At 45.2% G+C, this 26,616-nt stretch overlaps 1 protein-coding gene across 3 annotated transcripts in view; it reads left to right on the forward strand.

The window, feature by feature from the left end:
• Positions 1 to 26,616, forward strand: part of RAP1B (RAP1B, member of RAS oncogene family) — a 493,712-nt gene that overhangs the window by 416,440 nt on the left and 50,656 nt on the right. For all 3 annotated transcript variants that reach the window (XM_085653470.1, XM_085653469.1, XM_085653471.1), the window contains one exon: positions 11,239 to 11,354. In XM_085653470.1, coding sequence (XP_085509596.1) covers positions 11,239 to 11,325 — 87 coding nt within the window. In that variant the 3' untranslated portion in view covers positions 11,326 to 11,354. The remainder of the gene's footprint in view (positions 1 to 11,238; positions 11,355 to 26,616) is intronic.

The raw sequence follows: 26,616 nt of genomic DNA on the forward strand, positions 1-26,616 counted from the left end.
TTATGGTCTTTTGTCTGCAGGCAGAAGACGCAATAAACCACTAATCTCAACTTTGGCGGACGCCAGCCTCCTAGCCCTTTAGGCCCAGTGTTCGCTCCAGCCCCCAGCTCTAGCAGATAGAGAGGGGGCTGATATCGCCCCTGCTAGCTTGCAAGCTGTGACCTACCTCCTGCGTCTCCTGCCAAGTGTTTTAAAAGAAAGAGGATGGACGGCATCCTGTTCATTCTACCGTTCAGCTGCATAAATACGCGTTTATAATATTATCCAACGATAAGGGGCCCTGGCATTCCTGTTCACAGCCGCTCCTGCTGTCATTCATGCCTTCTCCCCGCCACCCTGCCACCTTCCCGAGAATGCATTTCATGAGACTGTTTTGTGTCGTCGGTCGCAGCCCAGCTGATAGTCGTGGCCGGGTACTGTCGTCCTGAATTTCCTCGGGACCCGTGGAATCCTCAGTAGGAACGAGCTCTTTGCTGACCCTTTATCAGTGCAGTTTCCTGTACAGAGTCTGCCGCGCCTACGAATTTTAGCGTCGCGGTATATATGTATGAAGTACTGCATGAGCAAAATTACAAAAAAACTGTACTGTTGCCTGGTAGTTTTTCATTTACTCGCAAGTTTCAACAAGCATTTGCAATGCAATAGGTCTCGCATTTGCGAGAGTTTAAGCTATTGGCATTGTTAAATGCCTTTTATTTATGTTTTAAAAATCAACACATAAATAAAAGGCATTGTTGTTTACAATGCCAATAGCTCAAACTCTCGTAAATGCGAGACCTATTGCATTGCAAATGCTTGTTACAATAAGTCAGTAAGGCCTCCTTGCTTTGTCATAACTTTTCATCATACGCAAATCACACCTAAGGAATCTTCCCAGTGAACCAATAAAGCTTCTAGCCCTAACCTATGGCTTGACGCTGTGTACCATACAAGCCTACTGAAGTACATTTAAGCTGGCAACCATCCGGAATACATTTATGAAATTTACAAAAATGTACAATTACATCTGGCAAAACAATATAGAGCCCCTCTCATTAGGGCCCACCAAGAATCATCTTGTTGGCTAAGTGAAAATACTATCCCTTCTAAGAGGGCTGAACAGGGGTTCTCACAGATCAAACCTTAATTCACGGTTTGTCACATAGGGTACTCAACACCAAAATCATTGTCTACTATGGTAATCTGTGAGCTTCTGTGTAAGAAATACTTGTCTGTGGGCTTTAATATAGAGTAATAATAATCCACACTTACATGCCTACTGACTTTAAAATATGCTTTTCACAATAAATAAATCAGGCCTAGTGGCTTTATCATAGCAATAGGCAGCTCAGCCTTACAACCAGGATCATAGGCTTGCCACAATAACCAACTCAGTCATGCTGTATTAAGTATAAACTTTCCCACAAACCAAAACATGCAATACAAACAGTCTTTTTAGTGGAAATGCACAAATAAATCCTGTACTCTGGATAACATAAATGCGGGTGGAGCCTAAGCCCCTCTCAGTAATACTTTTAAAGCTCGTTTCTCTAATCTCAAGGTGAGATGACAGTTGCACTGCCAAGCCAGAACTAAACCTCCATGTATATCAGTGTAGCCCTGGGTATCCTACACTGCTCTTCAACACAAAATGGCACTCTGAAGTCAAAAGATAATGGTGCTGGGACTGCAGTATGTTCATCATAACTGCCCTACCATCTGTGCTACTGCCAGGTAAAAAGAAATACTGTAAATTATTCAAAGACACTTTTAAAGTATTACAATGTCATGTGAGTCCCTGATAGTTCAAGCTCAATAAAACATCCTGCTGCTGGCTCAGCCAGCTGGATTCATAGTCAAAATAATCTCAGATGTATAGTGGTGAAGCGCCTTTTTTTCTGTAGGAGCACACAACCTCTTTTCAATCAAAACATGTACTCCTGGCTAATACCATGTTGGTTGAGCCCAATTTCACTCTCTTTAATGCTTCTGAAAGCTTTTTTCTTAGGTGGACCACATTAAGTCTGGTGACTGCTGATCTGTCAAGCAAAACCTAAAACAAAAAACAAGCATTGGCATAGCCAATAGGTCTCGCCTTTGGGACCTTATAAGTGTTTAGCCAGAGATATTGACTTTGCCTATGTCATTAAGCTGTGCTGTACAGAAGACTGCAGCATGCTGAAAAGTTATAATAAAGAAGTGTCCGAAGCATTTGTGTTACCTTATATATGATCAAGAAAGCATTATGTACAACTGAACGACCATATTAATAAAGTATTAACAATAAATAATGTCTTGAGGTTTATTTTGTCCTTTTAATGCTGGCAACTTCTATATGTCTGTCCCAATGGTTGCTTGTTATAGGGGAGGCATAAATAGCAGGATGGTGAAGGTTGGGAAATAGCACCTGTTTAACAGTCAGTGAGAGTCAGTCAGCCAGTGAGAGAGAGTCAGTCAGCCAGTGAGAGAGAGGAAGTCAGCCAGTGAGAGAGAGGAAGTCAGCCAGTGAGAGAGAGGAAGTCAGCCAGTGAGAGAGAGGAAGTCAGCCAGTGAGAGAGAGGAAGTCAGCCAGTGAGAGAGAGGAAGTCAGCCAGTGAGAGAGAGGAAGTCAGCCAGTGAGAGAGAGAGGAAGTCAGCCAGTGAGAGAGAGAGGAAGTCAGCCAGTGAGAGAGAGAGGAAGTCAGCCAGTGAGAGAGAGGAAGTCAGCCAGTGAGAGAGAGGAAGTCAGCCAGTGAGAGAGAGGAAGTCAGCCAGTGAGAGAGAGGAAGTCAGCCAGTGAGAGAGAGGAAGTCAGCCAGTGAGAGAGAGGAAGTCAGCCAGTGAGAGAGAGGAAGTCAGCCAGTGAGAGAGAGGAAGTCAGCCAGTGAGAGAGAGGAAGTCAGCCAGTGAGAGAGAGGAAGTCAGCCAGTGAGAGAGAGGAAGTCAGCCAGTGAGAGAGGAAGTCAGCCAGTGAGAGAGGAAGTCAGCCAGTGAGAGAGGAAGTCAGCCAGTGAGAGAGGAAGTCAGCCAGTGAGAGAGGAAGTCAGCCAGTGAGAGAGGAAGTCAGCCAGTGAGAGAGGAAGTCAGCCAGTGAGAGAGAGGAAGTCAGCCAGTGAGAGAGAGGAAGTCAGCCAGTGAGAGAGAGGAAGTCAGCCAGTGAGAGAGAGGAAGTCAGCCAGTGAGAGAGAGGAAGTCAGTCAGTGAGAGAGAGTGTCAGTCAGTGAGAGAGAGTGTCAGTCAGTGAGAGAGAGTGTCAGTCAGTGAGAGAGAGTGTCAGTCAGTGAGAGAGAGTGTCAGTCAGTGAGAGAGAGTGTCAGTCAGTGAGAGAGAGTGTCAGTCAGTGAGAGAGAGTGTCAGTCAGTGAGAGAGAGTGTCAGTCAGTGAGAGAGAGTGTCAGTCAGTGAGAGAGAGTGTCAGTCAGTGAGAGAGAGTGTCAGTCAGTGAGAGAGAGTGTCAGTCAGTGAGAGAGAGTGTCAGTCAGTGAGAGAGAGTGTCAGTCAGTGAGAGAGAGTGTCGGTCAGTGAGAGAGAGTGTCGGTCAGTGAGAGAGAGTGTCGGTCAGTGAGAGAGAGTGTCGGTCAGTGAGAGAGAGTGTCGGTCAGTGAGAGAGAGTGTCGGTCAGTGAGAGAGAGTGTCGGTCGGTGAGAGAGAGTGTCGGTCGGTGAGAGAGAGTGTCGGTCGGTGAGAGAGAGTGTCGGTCGGTGAGAGAGAGTGTCGGTCGGTGAGAGAGAGTGTCGGTCGGTGAGAGAGAGTGTCGGTCGGTGAGAGAGAGTGTCGGTCGGTGAGAGAGAGTGTCGGTCGGTGAGAGAGAGTGTCGGTCGGTGAGAGAGAGTGTCGGTCGGTGAGAGAGAGTGTCGGTCGGTGAGAGAGAGTGTCGGTCGGTGAGAGAGAGTGTCGGTCGGTGAGAGAGAGTGTCGGTCGGTGAGAGAGAGTGTCGGTCGGTGAGAGAGAGTGTCGGTCGGTGAGAGAGAGTGTCGGTCGGTGAGAGAGAGTGTCGGTCGGTGAGAGAGAGTGTCGGTCGGTGAGAGAGAGTGTCGGTCGGTGAGAGAGAGTGTCGGTCGGTGAGAGAGAGTGTCGGTCGGTGAGAGAGAGTGTCGGTCGGTGAGGGTCGGTCGGTCGGTGAGAGGGTCGGTCGGTCGGTGAGAGGGTCGGTCGGTCGGTGAGAGGGTCGGTCTGTCGGTGAGAGGGTCGGTCTGTCGGTGAGAGGGTCGGTCTGTCGGTGAGAGGGTCGGTCTGTCGGTGAGAGGGTCGGTCTGTCGGTGAGAGGGTCGGTCTGTCGGTGAGAGGGTCGGTCTGTCGGTGAGAGGGTCGGTCTGTCGGTGAGAGGGTCGGTCTGTCGGTGAGAGGGTCGGTCTGTCGGTGAGAGGGTCGGTCTGTCGGTGAGAGGGTCGGTCTGTCGGTGAGAGGGTCGGTCTGTCGGTGAGAGGGTCGGTCTGTCGGTGAGAGGGTCGGTCTGTCGGTGAGAGGGTCGGTCTGTCGGTGAGAGGGTCGGTCTGTCGGTGAGAGGGAGAGGGTCGGTCTGTCGGTGAGAGGGTCGGTCTGTCGGTGAGAGGGAGAGGGTCGGTCTGTCGGTGAGAGGGAGAGGGTCGGTCTGTCGGTGAGAGGGAGAGGGTCGGTCTGTCGGTGAGAGGGAGAGGGTCGGTCTGTCGGTGAGAGGGAGAGGGTCGGTCTGTCGGTGAGAGGGAGAGGGTCGGTCTGTCGGTGAGAGGGAGAGGGTCGGTCTGTCGGTGAGAGGGAGAGGGTCGGTCTGTCGGTGAGAGGGAGAGGGTCGGTCTGTCGGTGAGAGGGAGAGGGTCGGTCTGTCGGTGAGAGAGAGAGGGTCGGTCTGTCGGTGAGAGTCAGCTGAAGGCAGCCCATCGCTCGTCCCTGGTAACATTCTGGTCTGACAAAATGGTGGTAGTTCCTATTTCTGACTAACCTTACAGAATGGTGATCATTTGTGATGTGTCGTGTGCAGCCTGTGTGCCCACCTAGGACATAATGGTAATTGTGGCAGTATGGAGCTAATTACTGGCATATTGTTGGTATCCATTACATCATGGTGCCAAACTGTGGCATGTAGTTCACCCTGGCATACATGCGACCATTCATAGATATTGTAGGCATCCTTTGCACCACTGCGTTACTTCTTGACGTATGAGACATCCTCGGCTCCCACATGATCAACCACGGTGGTTGTGCCCACCGTAGCATAATGCAGGTGCGGGCCTAAAGCTAGTAATTCCTGGCATATAGTAGGCAGCGTGGTATGCTGGCATTGAACGTATGTGACGTGCTAATGCACGTGCGCAGCCACTTCTCTCCATAATCTAGGGCAGATAACATGTTTTCAGTACCCAGGAGTTAGTCAGCGGGTTGGGAAAGACAAAACCTAACGCATTTACAAATGTACTTTAGACACGTATCAACCAAATAAACCAACCAAAGTAAACTAGGTTATAATCCTAAAGAGGAGATGGACCAGCAATTATCAATTTTTTGCTCTTTAGCAGTATTTGCCATTAAAATGAAGCTTTACGCCACCGTCCTCCATGATTCTCATAAAAATGCAGTAAATACGAGGTGGCGGGCGCATGAGCAGAGTCCTGTCTGTGGGGAAACAACAAAAGGCCATCTCCCGGTCATTGGACAGCGCCATCTCGTGGCCGCTTGGCAGAGAGACTAGATAAAATTGCTTTGTACATAAAACATAATATCTAGAAGAAAGCATTTGGGGGGGGGGGGGGTTCTCTTTTATAGCACCGATATGGCACCACGGACACTAGCACAATGCGTCATGTAAAACATAGTGGTATTCAACATACTCTCAAAGTCGAAGAAAAGAGTTAGCAATGCGCTGTGTACCAGAGGATATATGCATGGTGGTGAGCTGGTGGTGCCCTTTAGACGTGTTCTTAAATTTTAGTTGCCTTTTCTATGAGGCTTGGTATGTGAGACTGCATCATAGCTTGAGGCTCAAATCGGCGCCCGGCCTTTATACTTCTCCCCTATACAAGCTGCCTGTGAGCCATTGGATCATGTTTATATTCCGCCTACATCTGTTATGTGCGTATTCTGCTCGGTACAGAATGCCAAGAAGCCGCCCCAAAATAGTAAATATTTGCAAAGGGGCTCTGCTTCTCATGCATTTCGCCGAAAGAGTCAGTTTACATCCATTTTCCCCAGTTGCCTCCTTTGGATATGGAGAGATACATCGGTAAATGCCCTTGTTGCTAACGTGATATGAGAGGTCGTAGCCTACTGTGTACGCGGGTGCTTTCCGCCACCAGGTGGCAGCAGAACACTACAGGAGAGAGGGATTACAATGGGAAACGCGTGATGTGTTAAGCAACGACTTCCTTCTGTTACCAAGAGAACCAGTGCGGCCACGGTAATTAGAAACAGATGGCCCCTGCGTGCCACTGCTTGCTCCCGCAAGGTGGATGCCGCCACACGCACAATTGTTGGAAAAGTGCAGACCGATTCCAAAAGGTCATCTCCTCGAGCAGCGCAATCGAGCTGTGCTAGGCTCGACCTAAAAATCACATACCCTTGAAAGGGCCACATTATAGCTCTCTATTCGAGCAGTCTCATCCTATCCCAACCATGAAATTACAACTTGTACCGTTAACCCTCTCCTCTTCTCATTTATTATCAGACATAAAACGTATTTTGAGCAGATTGGAAACGCAGCCTTTGGCCTCGTGAGAGGAATCCGCCCTTTTCCCAAAAGTCTGCAAAAAAGCAACATCCACTACCGCGAGAGGAAGCAAATTGAACATGTCAGTGCACCCTCTCCACCATTGACTCTAGCTTGTGAGATGCAGCATGTAGATATAAACCTTGAGAGCACAGTAACATGATGTGCTAAGGGAGCAGCAGAATGTGCTATCTTGTAGTTACTCTGAGGACAGAAGAGAAATGTAGAAGTTCTAGGAGAAAGAACTAGAAGTGAGACGACATTCTGATGCCTTAAACCATTTCATTTCAAGAATATCTACTTTGTTAGCGGTCCGGAACCCAATTACAATCCTGATGTGGTGACAGACATTGGTTGTGGAGCGTTTTCATGGCCCCCAAGCCTCTCATCTGCACTACAAAGACTGAGGTGCACACTAGAGCATCCCCTGCAACTTTAAAGCCCACAAAACCTTTTCAAAGAGTGGAGGTTGACGGAGATGAAGGTCTTAAGCCATGATTATTAGTCTTGCCAGAAAGCAGTGAGAAATTTTGCGCCTGATAAATACCAGTGTTGTGGAGTAAATGTTGCCAGTTGTGTTTTGTACCCCCTTCAAAATTAGTGTTTAACTGGGATGAAAGTTAAATTTATGTGATATATATTTCCCCAAGTAAAAATTGTATGTGTGCTTTTTATTTTCTTCAATGCAATATTTACCACAGATGTTAAATATTGTATGCGATATGAAGCAGCATGTGGAAATTCATAGGAAATTGTAATTTCGAGTGCCACAGAGCATTTGTTGGCATGTGAACCACTATCTACAGCAGCCAAGCAACTGGCTATCTACTGCAGGGAGAAGGCGACCATTTTGTGACCTCTATTAAAATACACACTGATTGCAGGATCTATATCCATTCCCCCACAGCATCAAAGAAAGGTGCTCCGTGGACCCTAGCAGCCAGTGTAAATCTACATTTTCTGACCACGAACTGGAGATGTAGGCAGATTGTAGTGTTAAACATCATGACTGTCTTATCAGTTACCTGATGCTCAAAACACCATGAAAGACCTGTCCATCTTTGGAACAAATAAAACCTGAGCAAATTGATCCAGTGTCATTCTACCTTTTGGCTGTGGGGAAAGTGAAGTGGCGATACGATGAACTGAAGAGGCAGGTTTGGGAAATAGTGGCACGGAACAAGCCGGAGGCTTTGGCAACTGGTGGACCTCCATGCAAATGCTTTTGAAACTCTGGGAGGAGAAAGTACTTTCCATATCTATCAGGAATTGGAGGTACAGAGTTTGTAGGGAGCCATCTAACCACATGTAAAGGCAGAGTATTTACACAAAATACATGAATATTATTTATATACTAGTTGAAATGTACAGCATATAAAAGGCCAAAAAAGCCCCCCGGTAGTTGTGTAATGGGTAAGATGCTAACGATCTCATGGGGTTGATATATTGTACATATTGCTTGTTACAGAGAGCCCGATATAATTTTTTTGTACACAAAAAATGTCCTGCACCCCAACAGGGATTCCACATAATGAGGCTGATTTTTTTATTTTTAAATGATTTTTTGGGGGGATAGTTGCGAGTCGTATGTGGTAAGATGTCATGTCTGGAAAAATATATTCTTGTTGCAGCATCAACATATCCACCTGCAGCACACTCATGACCACAATCACCTCAAACACAAGGGTTTCATATTGACCTATTCGACCACTAGTGGCTCCTTTGTGAACAAAACTGTTTTCTATGTTGACATCAAAGGAGGTTGAGGCAGTAATCCATCCTAAACCCATATAGCTTCTTCATTTTGAGACCTTGGATGTTGCAACAGAGGTTCAGTGCGTGTATCTGATCCACAGGAGTGCTAGTCTTCCTCATCCCACAACTGAAGTGGATGCAGTTGGTACCTCAGCATTGAAAATTCAACCAACACCCACCTTAAGACAAATTACAGTAAAATTGAGCCTCCACTGAATAACCTGGAGCAAGGGCAGGCAACATTGTTTCATTTCTTTGGGAAACAGTCGCATTTAGAAATTCCAGAGATAACCGACACCTTGAAGGCACAGCACATGTAGCAGGCAGATCTTGCACAGAGATGCCTTATTCGATCAAACAGCCAAGCCCGGAGTCACATGACAGCATGAATATCGACTGAGTCACCAGATGATGAAGGGCCATACATCAGCTGGATCAGCGCATAAGATTCAGCCAGGGTCAGCTGCTGGAGAAACAGAATTATGTAATGATCACGTGCAATAAATATCACTACTTACCACACACAATATTTTATGCATGCTATTGTCCACTTGTAATCGTGCTGGCAGGTTATCGCATGCATTTTTTACAGATATGTGTTGGCTATTCCACATTCATAATCGGGGTTAGTTTTGACCACAGCTACTCGCTCACCTAAGGCCATTATTACTATATTCATACTGGTGTCGGCGCATTTTAGTAATACTAAGATGCTTGTGAAGACCCATCTATTAGGGGTGCCAATTGTGTGTAATATGTATGTATGCATGCATGCCCATTTTTGTGTGCTTGTATTCTGACTTCTAAGAAAAACTGAAGTTAAAATTGAGTTATGGTTCACTTATAGGTTAACACTGACTTTGCCATAAAAATTTAAATTCAAGACATTCACAAGTTAGGGTGCTATCCTGAATGTATATAAAGTTGTGTGTGTGTGTGCTTGGTTTGTGTTCATGGGGCGTTATGGACTGTGTTCCTGTCATGTATTGAGTGTATCAATCTGATTATATATTGCATCAAGAGTTTACGTGTTTTATGTGTGTGCTTCACTAATCAGCAGTGTCTTCCAAGAGTTTAAAGTTAGGAGGATGAAGTCAGGAGTGGGGCATCTATATTATATGGTCTGTGTTAAGTATGTGTCATTCAGATCTGTCTTACATCTATATTAGTATGAGTGTACATAGTTGTATATGTTTTATGAATGTGTCAAGACAGGAGTCTCGAAGCATGTACCGGCGTCTGTCTTGTAAAATAAGTTCATATGTACTTGCAGTGTGGGTGTCATTAATTGTCTATTGTGCTGGATGTGTCTCATGAATAGCATGTAGGTATTGAGCGTTGTGAAAAGTGTGTATCATACAAGTGTTTTAGGTTTGTTTATATCGTGTGTAGTGTGAGAGTGTTAGGTGTGTCTTGTGACAAATGTGTACTATGAATCCTGTATGAAGTTGTGTTTCAGATATACCCTGTGTGGTGTTTGGGAATTCCATCTAAGTTCACACATTTCTGTATTATTTGCATTTCAGCACCATAAGCGAACTTTTGGAAGACAGTCGATGAATATATCCATTAGCTGCCATGCACACTTGACCCTTTTTCCAGGCTGGCAACCTAGTAACATCCTCCGGTCTCAAAGGAAATATTCTAACTGATACTATGGATCTAGTTTGTGGGGGATCCAAAATACTAGATCTAATATTTTGTTGATTATTCCTTAAACATTTTTTGACCCCCAAGGGAGTCACTATGTTACTGGGCAGCTTTCAGTTTTTGTTTTCTCTCTAAAGTTCATCTGTTGTCGCCATAGTGGCCCCTTGGTGCTAACAGATGAAGCACACCAGACGCAATGAAAGTACAGTTAAAATTGAAAACCTAAATTGTCACATATTGACAAATTGTTTGGGTTGTGGTGGGATGCATTACATATTATTAAAAGGTGAGTAACTGCCCCACCAATTCTTTTTGTAGGATACCATATAACCCGCTATGGTCTTTTAATTACTTAGCAAGGTTTTATCCAGCAGCTTGCCAGATTAGTCAGTGCCAAAAACTGAATGTATGGCAGTTTCTTCATAGTCGAGCAGTTGAGCCACATTCATTTTAATTTGGTCCTTAACCCCACAAATAGTTGCAAGAATAAACAAATTGTGATACTGTACAGAAATCGGCAATAGTGTAATCTTTAAACAAATGTTACCTATACTAGCTTTACCTCTAATGCTAAATAGTAAGCCTGGGCGGAGTTCGCCGAGTGCAAAAAAATATCCATTGGGCTCCGCGAGCACCGGAGTGCGTTGGATAAATGCAGTTCGTGGGGGATTTTCAGTGCCAGGTGCGTGTCCGCACTCTGCAATCATCGCGAACGGCAACATGCACAGCGCAAGCGGGCGCTGCTTCCTTTCTGCTGCTCGAGTAGATTTGTACTCCAGCGGCAGCTTCTTCAATGTGAACAGATGGTTTGTCAACGCGAACGGTTGCGAGCATACGTGACCACTTGGAATGAAAAATCTGACCGCCCTCGTTGGGAAATCTCACCGGGAGGTTGATTTTCCATGCTCTTGCTCGCTAACTGGATGTTGACGATTGCGAACGAGGAAAAATCTCGCCGGGAGGTGGATTTTCCTCGCTCATGCTCGCCAACTTGACGTTGATGAATGTGAGCAAGAAAACAAAACTCAGAATGCGGAAAACTCCACATGCTCTGTGAATTCACCATCCAGACTTACTAGTGTGTGTTTAGTAAAGCACATAGCATTTTTTTTGTGAAGTGGCATAGATACTTTGTAACAAATTAATATATTGAAGCATTTCCAAAGTGATCTTTATACTATATGTTTATTTCCATAGATCTTTTATGACCTTGTTCGGCAAATTAACAGAAAAACACCAGTTCCTGGAAAAGCACGAAAAAAATCAACATGTCAGCTGCTTTAAATCACAGACGTACCGTAGCTCTGAGCCAGGTGGGTTTGCTTCGGTCAAGTTTGATTTCAAGTGTTCTTTTAATGAGCTCTGCTAACTGGTGGTTGAACAGATCTTTTAAGTGAACCTTGTCACTGATCTGAGTAAAATGTAAACGCCAGAACATATTTAACATGTTTCATACCACTTAAGCTCCTTAATTCAGCTTCAAACATTATCGTCTACCAGGACGGAAATCCTCAACCTTCCTATGAAATGAAAAACTTTCAATATTGAATACAGTAGTATCTAGAAACAATGAAACAAAACACAGAAAATATTTAATTGCTTTGACCTCACCTTCATGAATGGAGATGTATGGGGACAAAGCCAGACTTTGCTTTGTATTGGACCCGGTCCTTTCTGCACGGTCATCCCCAAACCTTTTGCATTCTCTCCTCCATTTTTGCTGAATTCTTTTTACTTGGATCTAGGTCTCTGTGCACTTAACCACTGCTAAGCAGTGCTTGTGCTCTCTGCCTAAAAACACTAACATTGGCTTATACCGAATTGTCATATCTAATTTGCTTATAAGTTCCTATTAACGTGGACTATATGTGCCCGCCCAGGGCCTGTTAATTAAAAGCTACTAGTGGGCCTGCAGCACTGACCGTGCCTCTCACTTAAGTAGCCCTTTAAACCTGTCTCAGGCATGCCACTGCAGAGCCTCTGTGTGCAGTTTTAACCTGCTATGTCGAACTGGCAAAATAGCATTTTGCCAGGCCCAAACCTTCCTTTTTAATACATATGTCACCCCTAGGGTAAGCCCTGGACAGCCAAAGGGCAGGGTGCAGTATATTTAAAAGGTTGGGCATGTACTTTTAAGTTTTACATGTCCGGGTAGTGAAAAAGTCTTAAATTCGTTTTTCACTACTGCAAGGCCTATCCCTCCCATAGGATATCATTAGAGTTGCTGTATTATGTTTTATAAGTGTAATTTCCGAATGGGAAGAGATACTGGTTCATGTTTGGTGTCTCTGAAATCCTAATTTAAATCCTAACTTATGGTGTAGTCTGATTTCAAATTACAATTCTGAAAATGTTACTTTTAGAAAGCTGCCAAAAGAACAATTGATGGACAGAATGCAGAACAATGTCTTACATTCACCCCAGCACAAAGATCTGGGCCTAAATCCATAATTCTTTTGCTCCCCATGCTTTTCCAGTTTGAACCCAGCCATATGTAAATTAGTCTTGACTCTGCTCCCTATGACAACAGTCCAGCCCGAACTGCTAGGCCAGGTCCTCCCTGGACTGCAAACAAGCATCCTAGGACCGGTTTTGGGGCTCGCTGTGCCACTGGACTCAAGCTATCTAGGCTGATATGGGGTGAAACCCCGAAACCAGTTCTAGGATGCTTGTTTCCGGTCCAGGGAGGACCTGGCTTGGCAGTTCGGGCTGGACTGTTCCCAAGAGGCACAGGATCAAGACTGATTTGCATATGTCCAGGTCTAAACTGGGATGGCATGGTGAGCAAAATAATTATGGATTTCTTGACTGGGGGTGTGAACAGTTTGATTCATACTGCATTCCATCCATCAATTGTGTGTCTTCTATTTTTAGAAAGTTGGCATGTTCTTGCCTTTGCCACTTGGTTCCTGCAGGCGGTCTCTGAACACATGACTGGTTGTAGTTGGCAGTTGGGTTTTGGGTATTCCTCCCTGACAGCCACACACTATGGAAACTTGGGTGTGACTAAATGGCCCATCACTGGCAGGTTGGGAGGGAGGAGCTGAGCCCAGCCTAACTTACACCTGAATAGGCTATGTCCTGTCTGCACACAATGGCCTGCATACCCCCTGTAATTAGTCTGGAGCCAGAGCAGTGAAGGCAGGGCATCTGTGCACTTCAAAGACATGCCTCTAGAAGCTTCTCCCCACTTCAGAGGTTCAACTGTATATAAAAGGAGTACCCCAGACACCACCAAATCAATATACTTCTGGACTTGTGGATACTCTGCCAGGAAGGACTGAAGGGACTGCCAATCTGCTTTACTGCTTCTCTGAAGGAACTGCTGCCCTGCTGACGCTGCCCTCTTGTCTGGGTGAGAAGGACTGGACTGACTCCTCTTGAACTCAGAGTCTCTTTATGGGCTAGTTGGCTGCCCCCCTGATCTGAAGCCTCCGGGACATAACAGGCTTCCAACAACCTTGTATCTGCACCTGGACTTTGCCATCTGTGAATCTACCCTACCAAGTGGTACCACTCCAGTCCTGGACCCTTGGAAGTGGGCTTAAGGTGCTTTGCCAGCCTCTGCAACCCCAGCAAAACCAATGTATCTCCTCTGCAGCGCAACACTGAGCAGAACTGACACATCTCCACCGCTGTGTGGATTGCACCATCGCAAAGACTTGGATCGCTGCTACAGACCACGTTATCGTCAATGCATCTTCGGCTCAGGCCCTGGCATCTCTTGTCGACAGAAGCCTCGAAGATGAACTCCACATTTCAGCCTCACAGCTCATCAGAACCTGTGCATCACCCACACTGTGCAATGTATCCCTTCGGCCTTTGCATTGGGAGCGCTCCTCAATAAGATCCCCGACGCCGATGCAACAAACTTACACTGCAGCCTTTCTGCCTCTGAACCGACGCATCGCTTTGGCTGCATGACGCATCTTCTACACGGACCCTGCAACACTCCACAAACTAGGATTTAAGGTACTCTGCTCAGCAGGCCTAACTAGGTCCCTATAGCCAGCCTGCTCTCCATTGTGGTCGGGCTGAACTTGTGACTTTGTCCCGGTCTGGCACGACCAGATAGCCACTGCTGGCCCTTTACGCCTTTTGGCTATTTAAAACACAATATCTCTGGTTCTACTAATTAGATTTTGTCGTATTTTTCTAAACTTGTGTGTGTTCTTTTGGTATGGTGTTTTCACTGTTATACTGTTTGAGGTATTGCACAAATACTTTATACTTTGCCTCCAAGTTAAGCCTAACTGCTCTGTGCTAAGCTGCCAGGAGTGAGCACAGGTTAATTTGGGATTTGTTTGTGCCTTGCCTTGCTAGGATTGTGGTTTCTGCTTGACCTGTGCTCACTCCCCAGTCAACCAGTAACCCAATTTCTAACACTTTGCTTATTTCTTATGACTGAATTAAAGCTTCTCAATATCCCTATTCACAAAGCAGAGCCGCTATTGTGCAGCCACACCACACTTTCTTCAGCGAATATGTGGTACAAAAGAAGCCTTTAAGCATTGAAGCTCAATATGTGAGTGGTTTAACTAGATTGCTCCTCTCCAGTTCCAAAAGAATGAAGTGTGAGGCATCTGCCTTCATGTTTTATACTAGATAACCAGACTCCTGCCCTGCCCTCCCTTGGAGATAGATGAAGTCCCTAAAAATATTTCTTTGACTAGTATTGCTGGGCCAAAATGTGCCTAGAAGTCCATTTTTATTGTTGAAGAGATACGTCCTGATGTGACAAGAGGTGGACCTGCTAAGTCCACCCTCTTTTCACCCATTAGCATCCGTCTCTGAGCCCTTAGGGAGACCCTCTGTCAGAATGTATGTGTTTCATTAGCCAGAGAAAAAGCTGTAATAGGGCAGCCTCTTCTAACAAAAATGTTAACTTTTGTGAGGAACACAATGATTCACAAACCGCCGCCAGTGGGTGCTGTTGTGACCCACTTCCCCTCTACCTCTTCCATATTAACTGTAAACCCAACCCTTCGATTCTGGACTGTAAATATACCAGACCAGGGAAAATGAAAAAAAACGACAGCTTCTTCCTGACTTCTGCATCCCATGTAGTGCACTCATGTATGAATACACGTCTGTTAATGTTTTCAATCATAAACCTGATAAAGCATGAGTAAGACTGTGAAATCAACATTTTTGCTGAACTTAGCTATTTTTTCCTGGAAAGCAGCAATCTTTTGAATAACAAATCACTGCTCACAGTAGTGCAGTCAGTTAGCTCTTCTTTGTACGAAATCATTTGCTAAGGTTTGGGGAAGAAACCTTTCTGGCACCACCAAGAAAATGCTTGATGGGCTTGTGCAAAAACTAACCAAAACAGCAATACAGTTAACCAAATAAAGAGTCAAAAAAGGTCCAGAGCAGTGTTGTTAAACATGAATTTAACAAGTGAAATAACACAAAAAATCAAGATCTAATATAGGACCCCTCAGTTAAAGTAAAATCAGTTTGTAATGCTTAATGATAAAGCCACTCTGAGGCAAAAAATACTTTGTTTCTCATACACGCGTAACAAGCAGCAGTGTAATTATTAGCCCAAGCAGCAAAAGCATGAGCCCCCGTTCGGAGAAATGCATTCAGAAAAGATGTATTTGAAAAGGGTTTAATTAATGTCTCCTTACTTGCAGCACAATGTGCCCATCTTCACAGTAAATGTTCGAAGTGAAAAGCACCTTGCTAAAACGTGTTCCACAGACTGGTTCTTCTGACACCAAACTGCACTTCAGGCCACATGTGGCTCCATGCCAATTTAGTATAAGTCTACAGTCACCTGGTCCTAGGATTTCCCTCCAGTAACCACTTTTTCTTCTTCAAAGGACCTGCTCACGCAACACGAGTTCCACAGGGCAGACAAAGCATAATGTCCGATGTAACTGGTCCACTTTTTTGGAAACCATAACTTCATCCAATTCCACAGGATTCACTGGCAGGACCAGAACTCCTGTGTACTGGAGAGTGTGAAGTGTTCGGAGGGGGCATGGAATAAGGTGTCTCAGTTGGGTCAGCAGGGCTGGGAAAAGAGTTGGGTAGAGGTTATCACCAGTAGCCCTTGGGGATTCAAGGCAACTGAAGACTATGCTCTTCACAGTCCACTGTCATGCATTGGTATTCCTTCAGTGTTGCAAGTTGGCATGACTTTTGTTCTGTTACAGGCAGTTCTCTGTTTGCAGTGGGTCAAGCAAGGCTTTTTAAAGGGGAAAACAATCAGCTGTTTGTAGTGACTTCTACGCGAATGGCACTAAAATCCCCAAGCTTTCTCCTCCCATATTGTACAGCATTGTCTGATCTAGGTATATGCAAAGACTGCAGGAATGAAAATTGCTTCTGAACGACATAAAGGAATGACTACTGGCAAACCTCCTGTTGCGCTTATTTTAATCTTGTTGCTGTCAGGCTAAATTCTGTATTCCCAAAATGGATTAATCGTTATAGATATAGCTATGACCATTTCAGTGACTTTTTTTCTAGAGGATTACCCATACGCTGTAAATTCGGTTTTAAAACAACTTTACAGTCAATAGATATAATCAAAATTGTATCTAAGTTTTTGATTGGAAAAGTGGTGCTGAGCCCTGATGCATTAAACATACAATTCTAAGGATCTTACATTTTTAATTGAGAATTTATTTTCTTCAGTATAGCATCCCATATCTGCATCACGTACAATTGCACGGAATCTTGGTGCTCCAAAGCAGTATGACAACTTTAGACTGAATACAGTAGCCCTTTAAAGCAGAGCACATGTAATGAGGCCTGGTCAGCAGTTAGGTTTCCAGCTGACTCGCTCTTCATACCTACAACACTGTACAGGCCACAGAGGAGCAGGTCATCCTGGACTCGCTCCTTGTTCTCAGTTGGTTACTTACTCTTGATTTTATATTTGTTAAGCTCCTTTTTCCTTGAGGTAGGCAGATGAAAGTGGCAGATACTGCATGAACAACCCCTCTTACCCTGGGCAAAGCTTCATGCCACTCCCTTGTGGATGGTTATACTGCCTGCACTTGTATCTCCCCATGATAGAGAGCCGGTGTAATATGACCTTGTGGGAAAGGTACTGGAGACCTGCGAGAGTTTGGGCATCATGGGGTTGGGTGCAGGAAGTGGCAGCCCTTGGCTCTTTTACTTTGACCTGTGTGCAAAGTGTATCCTTGTAAAAGCTCAGTGTTACGTTTCTGTGCTCTAAAAAGATATGACATTTGTTTAGAAAAAATTATCACCTAAAAGCCTAAGTTAAAGTGACATAGTTGCGCTACAAAACCTAAAAGCATTTAATTTAATGCAGATAAGCTTACAAATAACATTAATGAAGCTGGCAGGGTTGAGTGTTCTGGATTGGCATGCACAATTTACACAGGGCGTGGCCAAAGGTTGCAACCATTTACTGTAAGGGCCTGTGCCTATAGAAAGTTGGTTGCAGTCAAAGAAGGCTCGATCCTAAGCGCACTATGAGAGCATGAGCAGTGCATAGTGGGTAAGGAGGGGATGGTTGCATTGCATTATGGGAGCTACACCAGTCCTGCTCACTAATCATTGTGAGGCCTGTCTTCACGGGGATCCTTTGGCAGGCCAAGTTTTTGGACAATAGTTGTCGGGGATATTATCCTTCACCACATGAATCCTAAGGCTAGAATTCTATTGTACCCCAAATGAAACAGTCATATACTCCATTTTAGTGCTTGAATTTCTCAGGCTAGTGAGAACAAAAGGCCAGACCTTTCTGCAAGAGGCAATTCAAGAGGAGGATAGGGGAGAGGATGTAGCCTTACAGCTTGAGCGGTCGACCTCAAAGCTGGGGAACCGGATTCAAATCTCGACAATGACGCTCAACATCCTGTGATTCTGGGAAAATAACCTAATCTCCCTGTGCCTAACAAAAATGAATGTGTCCATCTGTAACAAAACTGGTGCGCAGGAAAAGCGTTCTGATACCCGATGTCTCTTGTCTAGTTCGCGCTATATAAATTCTAAAAACATTTTTTTTAAAAGAGTACAGAAACACTTTAGATAAAACTTAATGTTTAGTCAATCCTTTAAAAACAAAAGAAAAGGAGTTTAATAATGGGTAAGTAAAATAGTGCATTTAAAACTATGATAAACTAAAACCTAGAAGGTCCTAACACCTGCCTAGCAAGAGGGCCAACATCCAATATTGTAAGAGCTCTTTTGTTAGGCTCTAAACAACAGTTCAACACTGAGTTCTATTGTCATTGTTATGGGGATTCTTCAGGTCGACACAGGTGTTCGACAGGTCGACACAGGTGTTCTCAGAAGCATTTAGATCCCTTAGAAAACATGAAGGGATTCTGGAAACTATATTAGTAACCAGGTTCAAAATGGAGCTAGCTGCCTTTGGTTCCCATGGACGCTAGTTAGTAAAGTGTCACTGTAAGAGTGGCCAGATTCCCTATATTTTATTCAACCTATATATATTTTATTTTTATTTTTTAAAGGACCTAAAAAAATATCCTGCACCCATAAATCAACTAACTAAACAGTGGGATCTATTAATGACCTATTCATGACTCACTCTTGTAGTACTCTTTTATGTCATCTTGCATGCCTTTGTGAATTGGCCCCAAAACAATTAAAATAGAAATTAAATGGGTTTATTCGGGGCCTTTTTATTTACAATTGGTACAAATAGAAAGGACTGTGCCCTCTTTACACTTGTCTAATTAGAATTTGGACATTTGGTTCTGATTTACAAAGGCATGTGATAGTGCATGAAGGAGTTCTCTTCTAGTACGACTTCTTGTAGTTATAAATGTTTTGGTGAATTGACCCTAGTGTGGCCACCCGCATGTCTTAAGGTGCTCTCTGTAGTGTCCTTGGTGACCTGAGCAGGTCACCAGTGTACAGTGAAGGGGCACAGTAGAGTTAACTGCTCATGTGTCCTACTGTATATTTCTCTTGGCCTGGAAAGCCGGGAGGGGTGGAACAGGCTTCTGGGCAGTCTCAGCCCATTGATATTCTACATCAGTCCTTCCAGTCAGCTTGGCCTTGCCTTCTTCCATGTCGTTTTCCTAGAAGGTCTAATTCAAAGGAAGAATGGCAACCATGCAGAGGTTCTACTGCTGGTTAATTACCATCCCTTCTGGGTTGAGTTGAAACATTGCACAAAGTACATAATCATGGGAGCAGTACTTGTCTGGAGGGAAAGGTGGCATGCTGTCAGGGAATCAAAAGCTTGACCTATCCTGGTGAGCATCTTCCCATTGTTCATCAGGACTCCGGTACTTAAGACTCCCCACATTACAGCAGACATCCTCATTAGACATCACAAGTATGATGATGGACAAGAACTCCTATAAGAGACTGAATGAAGCTTTTATGTAGGGATGGTAGGCAGCCACTCCCCCTCCAACCATATATAGGTAGATGGAGAGGACAGTTACTACTCTCACAAAAAGGATTATACTTTGTGGGACCCTGGCATCAGAGCCCAGTTGTTCAGTCTTTAAACCTTTTAAACAATGATCATCACATACGTGGGCATGGCAACACAGCTTCACCAAAACTATACGAAGGACTTGTGTCCCAAAAGCCATTCCCTTTTATATCTCTATCACCTAACTCGGGATATCTGTTAACTCTCACTTGTTCTCATAGCAGTATTTTTGATTTCTCTGTTTTTGTGCAATTCTTTGTGTTATGGATCATTAAAGCCCAAATGAAACCATATCCAGCAATCTGCCTATGCTGGATAATGTAAAATGTATTCATTTTGGCTAGTTCAAAGCACTTCACCAAACGCTTTACAAAAGCATGTTCTACACATAAATCATTTTTCCTAAATTTCAGGATTTCATAGGAGTTGCACATGTTTAGCAATTGTGTGATACTTTGAGTTGTATTTTATTCATTAAGGCAGTGCAAGTAGACATAAGTCGTACACTTGCCATTCTAGCTTCATATGTCACACAGACATTTCCTTTGGTTCGTTGTGGTTTACTGTCCTCCACCACGCAGTTTTCTCCTCACCGGTCCACAGCAGCAGCCAACCGCTGTGTGAGTGGAGGGAGGCTCCAACAGGAGGTCTGTCCACCGGAACACTCACTTCCGGTATGAGACATTAATGCTGCCATATTGGAGGAGAGACGCTTTAGCTCTCCCTCCAGTTACTCCGCTTCAGCTACAAAACCGGATGATGGCGCCGACGGCAAGCTCGACCGGGTCCAGGGACCAGGACCCCTTGCCAATTGGTACCTACTCAGCGGAAGATCTACTGGCGTTAGGCCATGGGAACCACTCTTTGGACAAGAGGTTAGAAAACACTCCGAGGGCTGAACATATATTGGGAATCAAAGGGGGTGGCGGATGCACGATCCCCCAACCACCTCCTCACATAAATACAGAGTCTGGTAACCTGCGTGGTCTCAAGGTGGCAGTCTTAAATGCACGCTCATTGCAGAAACATAGCCTTGAAATCTTCTCGCTCCTCCAGGATGGGGCTATGGATATCCTGGCGGTCACTGAACCTGGCTTGAGGATTCCTTAACCCCGGACATTGTGGCGGCCCTCCCCGGGGATTTTGATGTCCTATGGCACAACAGACAAGGGAATACTAGAGGAGTGGGAATAGCTATATTTTATAATAAACGTCTAGTGGTAGAGAAGATAGCACCGAAAACCTGGATAGTGCAGACATTTTGGGGGTAAAAATTGGCTTCAAAGCCTCCTGCTTGACACTCCTAGTGGTGTATCGCCCCCCCCCCCCCCAGATCAACCCCCAAGTTCATTGAGCTATTCACAGAAATCATCAGTGATCTATGGTCGACGTACCAACGACTCCTGGTTGTGGGGGCTTTTAATTACTACTGGGATAAAGCACTAAGAGATTTGCTTGCCAACCAATTTAATGATGCTTTGAGCTCGATGGGGCTCCACCAACTGGTCAACTCCCCTACCCATATCAAGGGGCACATCCTCTACATCATTTGGACCACTCATCGTTTGGCTAAACTAATAGAGATCAGCCCTTGCGCCTGGTCAGACCACTCACTTATCAGCTGCTGGGTTCCGCTGGCCTGCCAACCGACACAACCACCCTTAGAGTTGAGAGTGGTGCGCGGCTGGATAAAATCGAGGCTGGCAAATTAGTAGGCACCCTGCTCAATATCTCGCCTAAAAATTATGTTAAAGGTAACCTCGACCAGGAGAGCGAGGCCCTCTCTGATACCTTAAAAGAAGCCATAGATCAGGTGGCACCTGCACGACGGGAAAGAGTTAGGAACAAGGGCTGAGGTACCCCTTGGTTTAATGAGGATCTAAGGGGAAGGAAGCAAGCCCTTCGCCAATCAGAGAGGCATTGGCATAAATCTTATGACCTAGCCGCCTTCGCAAGCTACAAAGTTATGTTAGCCACTTACAAAAAAGGCAAGAATCACAGAAGCCACAAATTAACAGAAAAAAACTTTCAGCATCTTGAAGGAACTTAGTCATAAATCTGACCAGAAACCCATACCCAAGACAGCAGACTTTAACAAGTTTCAGGCGTTCTTTCTTCAAAAAGTCAAGGACATCTTGGACGATATTGGCAACATTCAAACCCACCAGTGTCTCCCCCGGAAGGGAATCCAGCACCCCGCTCCCCCGGCAAGCAACTCACTTCCCTCCCTTGCCTAGACCCTGCCTCCCTGTCACTCTTGATAACCTGTGTTAAATCTGGCTCCCCGGCGGACCCCTGTCCCCCAAGGGTATTACTAATGACCATTCCTGGGATAGAGAGGGAGATTCTTGATCTACTCAATCGCTCCCTAGCGACAGGCTGTATGCCCGCCAGCTTGAACGAAGCTAGGGTCATCCCCTGATAAAAAAAATAAAAAAAAACAGGGGCGGACATAGCTAATTTAAAGAACTACAGGCCCAGCTCCCTTTCCTGGCGAAAGTAGTAGAACAACATGTCCTCAAAACATTCTCGCTGTTAATTGAGGAACAGCTACTGCAGGTATGGCAGGCAGGCTTTAGGACCCATCACAGCACAGATCTTGTGATGTTGTCAGTCCTGGGTGAACTTAGGCTCAGGGCCGACAATAGAAAGCAGAGTGCCCTGGTCCTATTGGATCTGTCTGCGGCATTTGACACAGTCAGTCACCCTCAGCTCCTGGCATGGCTCTTTGATCTGGGCATCCGTGAGCTGGCACACCAATGGCTAGAATCTTTTCTATCCGGTCGCACCCAAAGGGTCCAACGGGGTGAACAGCTGTCGAACATTGGCGCACCCACCTGTGGTGTCCCCCAGGGCTCAGCTTTGTCGCCTCTCCTGTTCAACGTCTACCTCCAGCCACTCGTGGCTGCACTGATGCTCATGGAATGCCAAGTATCCAAATATGCGGACGACACACAACTGATTCTCCAGATAGATAACTCCCCTCAAGCCCACGCCCGTGTGCAAAGCATCCTCAGATACACGGTCAGTTGGATGACAGCTAACTCGCTAAAAATTAACCCTGACAAAACCGAGGTGCTTGTCATACCCTCCAAAAACAACCCCTGGAGTGACCTTTTCTGGCCACAAGAGCTGGGCACCGCCCCTTCACCGGTCCCGGTTGTTAAAAAACCTAGGCATCAAGATTGACTCCAGCCTCTCCATGGCTAATCAAGTCTCTGCCGTGGTCGGTACTTGCGTTTGCTTACTGAGACAGCTGCGGAAACGTGCCCTGCTCCTCTCTACAGCCACACTACAGATCGTGTCTGCTATGATCTTGTCCAGGCTAGACTACGGCAATGCCACACATATTGGTCTCCCAGAGAAACTCATCAAGAAACTACAGGTGACCATGAATGATGCAGCTAGGCTGGTTTTCAGGCTCCCCCGACGAGCCCACGCTATTCCCCCTGCTGCAACAATTTCACTGGCTCCCCATCAAACAGAGAGCTAAGTTCAAAGGCCTCTGCATTGCTCACAAAGCTGTTCACGGCCAGGCTCCAGTCTACATGAAGGAACGTTTAGGGCACTATGTGCCAGGACTTATTCTTCGTTCGTCTGAGGCAGGCCTCTGGGTTCATCCTCGGTTCAAATCCACTTCAAAAGGCGGTAGAGCCTTTTCTGTTTTAATTCCCCAGCTATGGAACCGCTTGCCCGAAAAGCTCCGCAAGGAGTCCGCACTCCTCACTTTCAGGAAACAACTCAAAACATTGCTGTTTAGGGAGGCTCTGGACACAGCATCAAAATCCCTCTAAGCATTGCATCTGTAACTGCTGATGGGTCTGGCTATCTTCTCAAAGCACTTAGACACCTGCCGGTGATTATGCGCTATACAAATTCAAGTTAACATAACCATTCTTAATATAACTTCAGCCTCACTTAAGCCTGCTGTGTTTCTACGATCGCGACGGTGGTCACAAAGTCAAAAGTCATGTCTGAGGTTTCCTATCAATAAACCAAAATCACACTGGTGGCCTAATCAAAGGATTCCCTTCCCATGGGGGCATCCTGGACACAGGGTTATTCCAGACCAATGAGTCTGGAACATTTAGGTTATAATCCTGATGTTTCAGCTCCCTCCCGTCCTGAAGGTTTGAGGCTTCTGTGTCTCTTGGACATGAGCATCCATTCTGCTGATCCCTTGTGCCCAATGGCAGTTGTAGGCACTACAGTTGAACCTCTGCCTTCAATCGGCACAGCACTGGAGTTGCCTCTCTGACAACATCCACATGTCGGTAGAGGCAGCCTCCTTGCTGGCTGTCACACATCATCATGACCTGCGACAGGCCATTCTCCCTACCCCTACCAGAGCCCACAGAGTACTGATGGATGCATTGTCTCTGTGAGCACCTGGGAGAGGTAAAGAACAGTGTCCTGTGGCTGGTGGTAAAGTCGAAGTACCACATAAACGTTCTGAAACTTCATGCTATTCAGTTAGTGCTGAAGGCCTTCATCAAACTTTATTTTGGTCGCATGAACATAAAAGTACGATGTGCAATATGTTCTGTCTATGTTAATGGCGATCGTTCTTTTATTACACCAGCTCTCCCATCTTCATCAGACAGATCTAACGGGGGCTTATTAACACTTATAGCAAATACGATCCACCTAGGTAAGGTGACTTTTACCAAAAACTCTTCTTATTTTCATACTATCCTAGCTGAAGGTTTGAGAAAAATTGAATTATTATAATAATTTTCAGAATCCCTTACAGATGACGGAGTTTGGGGAAATATTAGAAGCCCAGTTAACTCATCACCCACGGCCAATCTTTATGATCTGGGCTGGCGATTTCAACGTGCATCATTGCACCAAATCAGATGAGCGTATTTGTGGAGTAATCAACAGTAATGTCTCATTGCTTGTTCATTTTAACTATGGTAACATACTAAATAGCTTTTTATTAACTTGGGACTTAGTCATAATAATCCTGTGTCACCCCACTACAGGTGATCTTGTTCGAGCAGGAGTTATTTCTGCAATTGATTTTATAATTATTCAAGCTAATTTTAAGAGCTGTATTAAGTCCTCTGTGGCTAAGCTGACAGAATTAAGTGAACGCATATTTTTTTTTTTTTTTTTTTTTTTTTTTTTAACTTGGCCTCTTTCCACCAAGTCCACGTTTTTCATTTGCTCCAAACCTATCCTGAGTATAAAAAAAAATGGATTTACACTCAAGTGGGAGAAAATAGATTAATTTGTTTTTCTCCCACAGGTGGTAAGAGGTGTTTCCTGAGATCCAACTCTATCTAGATATTCAGTCTGATAGTCACCAAGTAGTAACAGCATTTAGAAGGATCTTAACATCTAAGTCTCTCTCGCCCAGTAACCAGATATACTACCCCAGTGTTACGATGGTTTGAGGCAGATTGCTCGTGGACCTCCAAACAACTCCGCACTGCTCTTGTATACACCCCAGGAATAAAGACTTGGTAAGGAAGCTATGAGCTGACTACAAGAAAGCTAGGGTGGTGAGACAAAAGCAGTTGCTGGACGAAGCATCGGAAAATCTATGTGGGGCCTCTAGGAATAAGGACCGCTAGGCTTTTTGGAGGGTGGTTAACGCCCCTTTTCTGCATGATGAGAGTAGCCCCTCTTTATCTTCATATTGAAGGATCTACCTGGCTGTTCCATTTCCAAACCGTTTTTCAGGCTGGGAGGGATAGCAGGATCTGATGGTAGCCCAATTAGGGATGACATTTTTCTTAGAGGAAATTGAGCTTGCACTTTTCCAATCCCCTGCCTTAAAGGCAGCGGGCCCGGATGGGGTCCTACTGGATATTTTCTGTGTACATGAAAATTTGTGGACCCCACTCCTGATTCAGGTTTTAAATGCTGTTACTAAAATGGGTCCCCCTACATCCTTTTAAAAAAAAAAAAAAAAAAAAAACATTTTATTGCTTTTTGTATTCAACAGTACGTTTGCAATTTCAACAATACTTTTACGTAGTCCGGTTTCTCTGTCTTCTAGTCATAGTGCATCTTTTCTTTTTTATTTTTTTACATAGTACCCGCACAACCTTCATTGGCATATGATAATTAGTCTTAGAACCGCTGTCTATAATTGTATATGCATTACCCTCCCAACCTGTCGCCAACCTCACCCCTCCCTGCCTCCCCTGCGCTGCTGTTTCCTATGATATCATGCTACGTCTTTCTAAGGTGCACCATAATCATATATACTATACCTCCTTTGCATGGGGGCTCTCTCCGTCAAGCTTGGGGAACCTTTCCATTATGGGCTCTTTCTCCATTCCCTCGTCCTGCTCCCGTCTCTCGGGGGCTTCCCTGTCTGGATGCACCCCCTGATGCGACAGATTCCTCTTCTGGATCAGAATTTTTCATGTCCTGCAGTAATACCTCCCAAGCTCGTGCCCTCTCAATCCTGCCTATGTCTCTTCTCGCATTCCTGAGCAGAATTCTGCCTTCGCCGCTTGCCCATTTCTCATGTTCTTGCTTCCATCTATGGAGGCTGGGGCCATTCGGTGCTTTTCATTTATTGGTTATCTCTCTTTTGGCCAATATAAATGCAAGATCTTGAAATGTATCGTGATTTTAGTCTTGGCTGTGTGAGGGAACATGTTTAGTAAAACATGTTCTAGTGTGTGTGGTATTTCCCGTTCTGTAATTCGTGCCACTTCTCTTGTCACTGCCTGCCATTAGTTCTCTAGAGACAGGCAATTCCCCAGCATATGCATCAGATTTGCTCCCTTTTCCCTGCATCTTGGGCCTTCTGCTTCTTCCCTGTGGAAAAACCGGTTGATTCTATCTGGGGTTAAGTATGCGCTATGTAGTATGGAAAAGCCAATCGGGCCGAATTTAGTGTTGCGAGAAACTTTAGAGGCTCATTGTAATATTTTTTCCCAGTCTTTGTCTTCTAATGGTCTGCCCTGTCTTCCACCCATTTAGTTCGTAGTTCCTCGAGCGGATGTGTAGAGTCACGCCTAATGGCCCTATATAAACATGGCTTTTATGGTTCCCCCCTGCCAGTCCTATGTATTCACAGGTGGCATGGGTCGGTGACTTTGTCGTCCCTGTCCCCCAATGTCTTCGTATTGCTCCTGTGACTGCCCCATAGAGCAAGAAATTCCCCTGTGCGATATCCCATTCTGTGCTGAAGTCCTCAAAGGTGA

The sequence above is a fragment of the Triturus cristatus genome, chromosome 4_1, assembly GCF_964204655.1.
Source record: "Triturus cristatus chromosome 4_1, aTriCri1.1, whole genome shotgun sequence".
NCBI classification, from domain to species: domain Eukaryota; kingdom Metazoa; phylum Chordata; class Amphibia; order Caudata; family Salamandridae; genus Triturus; species Triturus cristatus.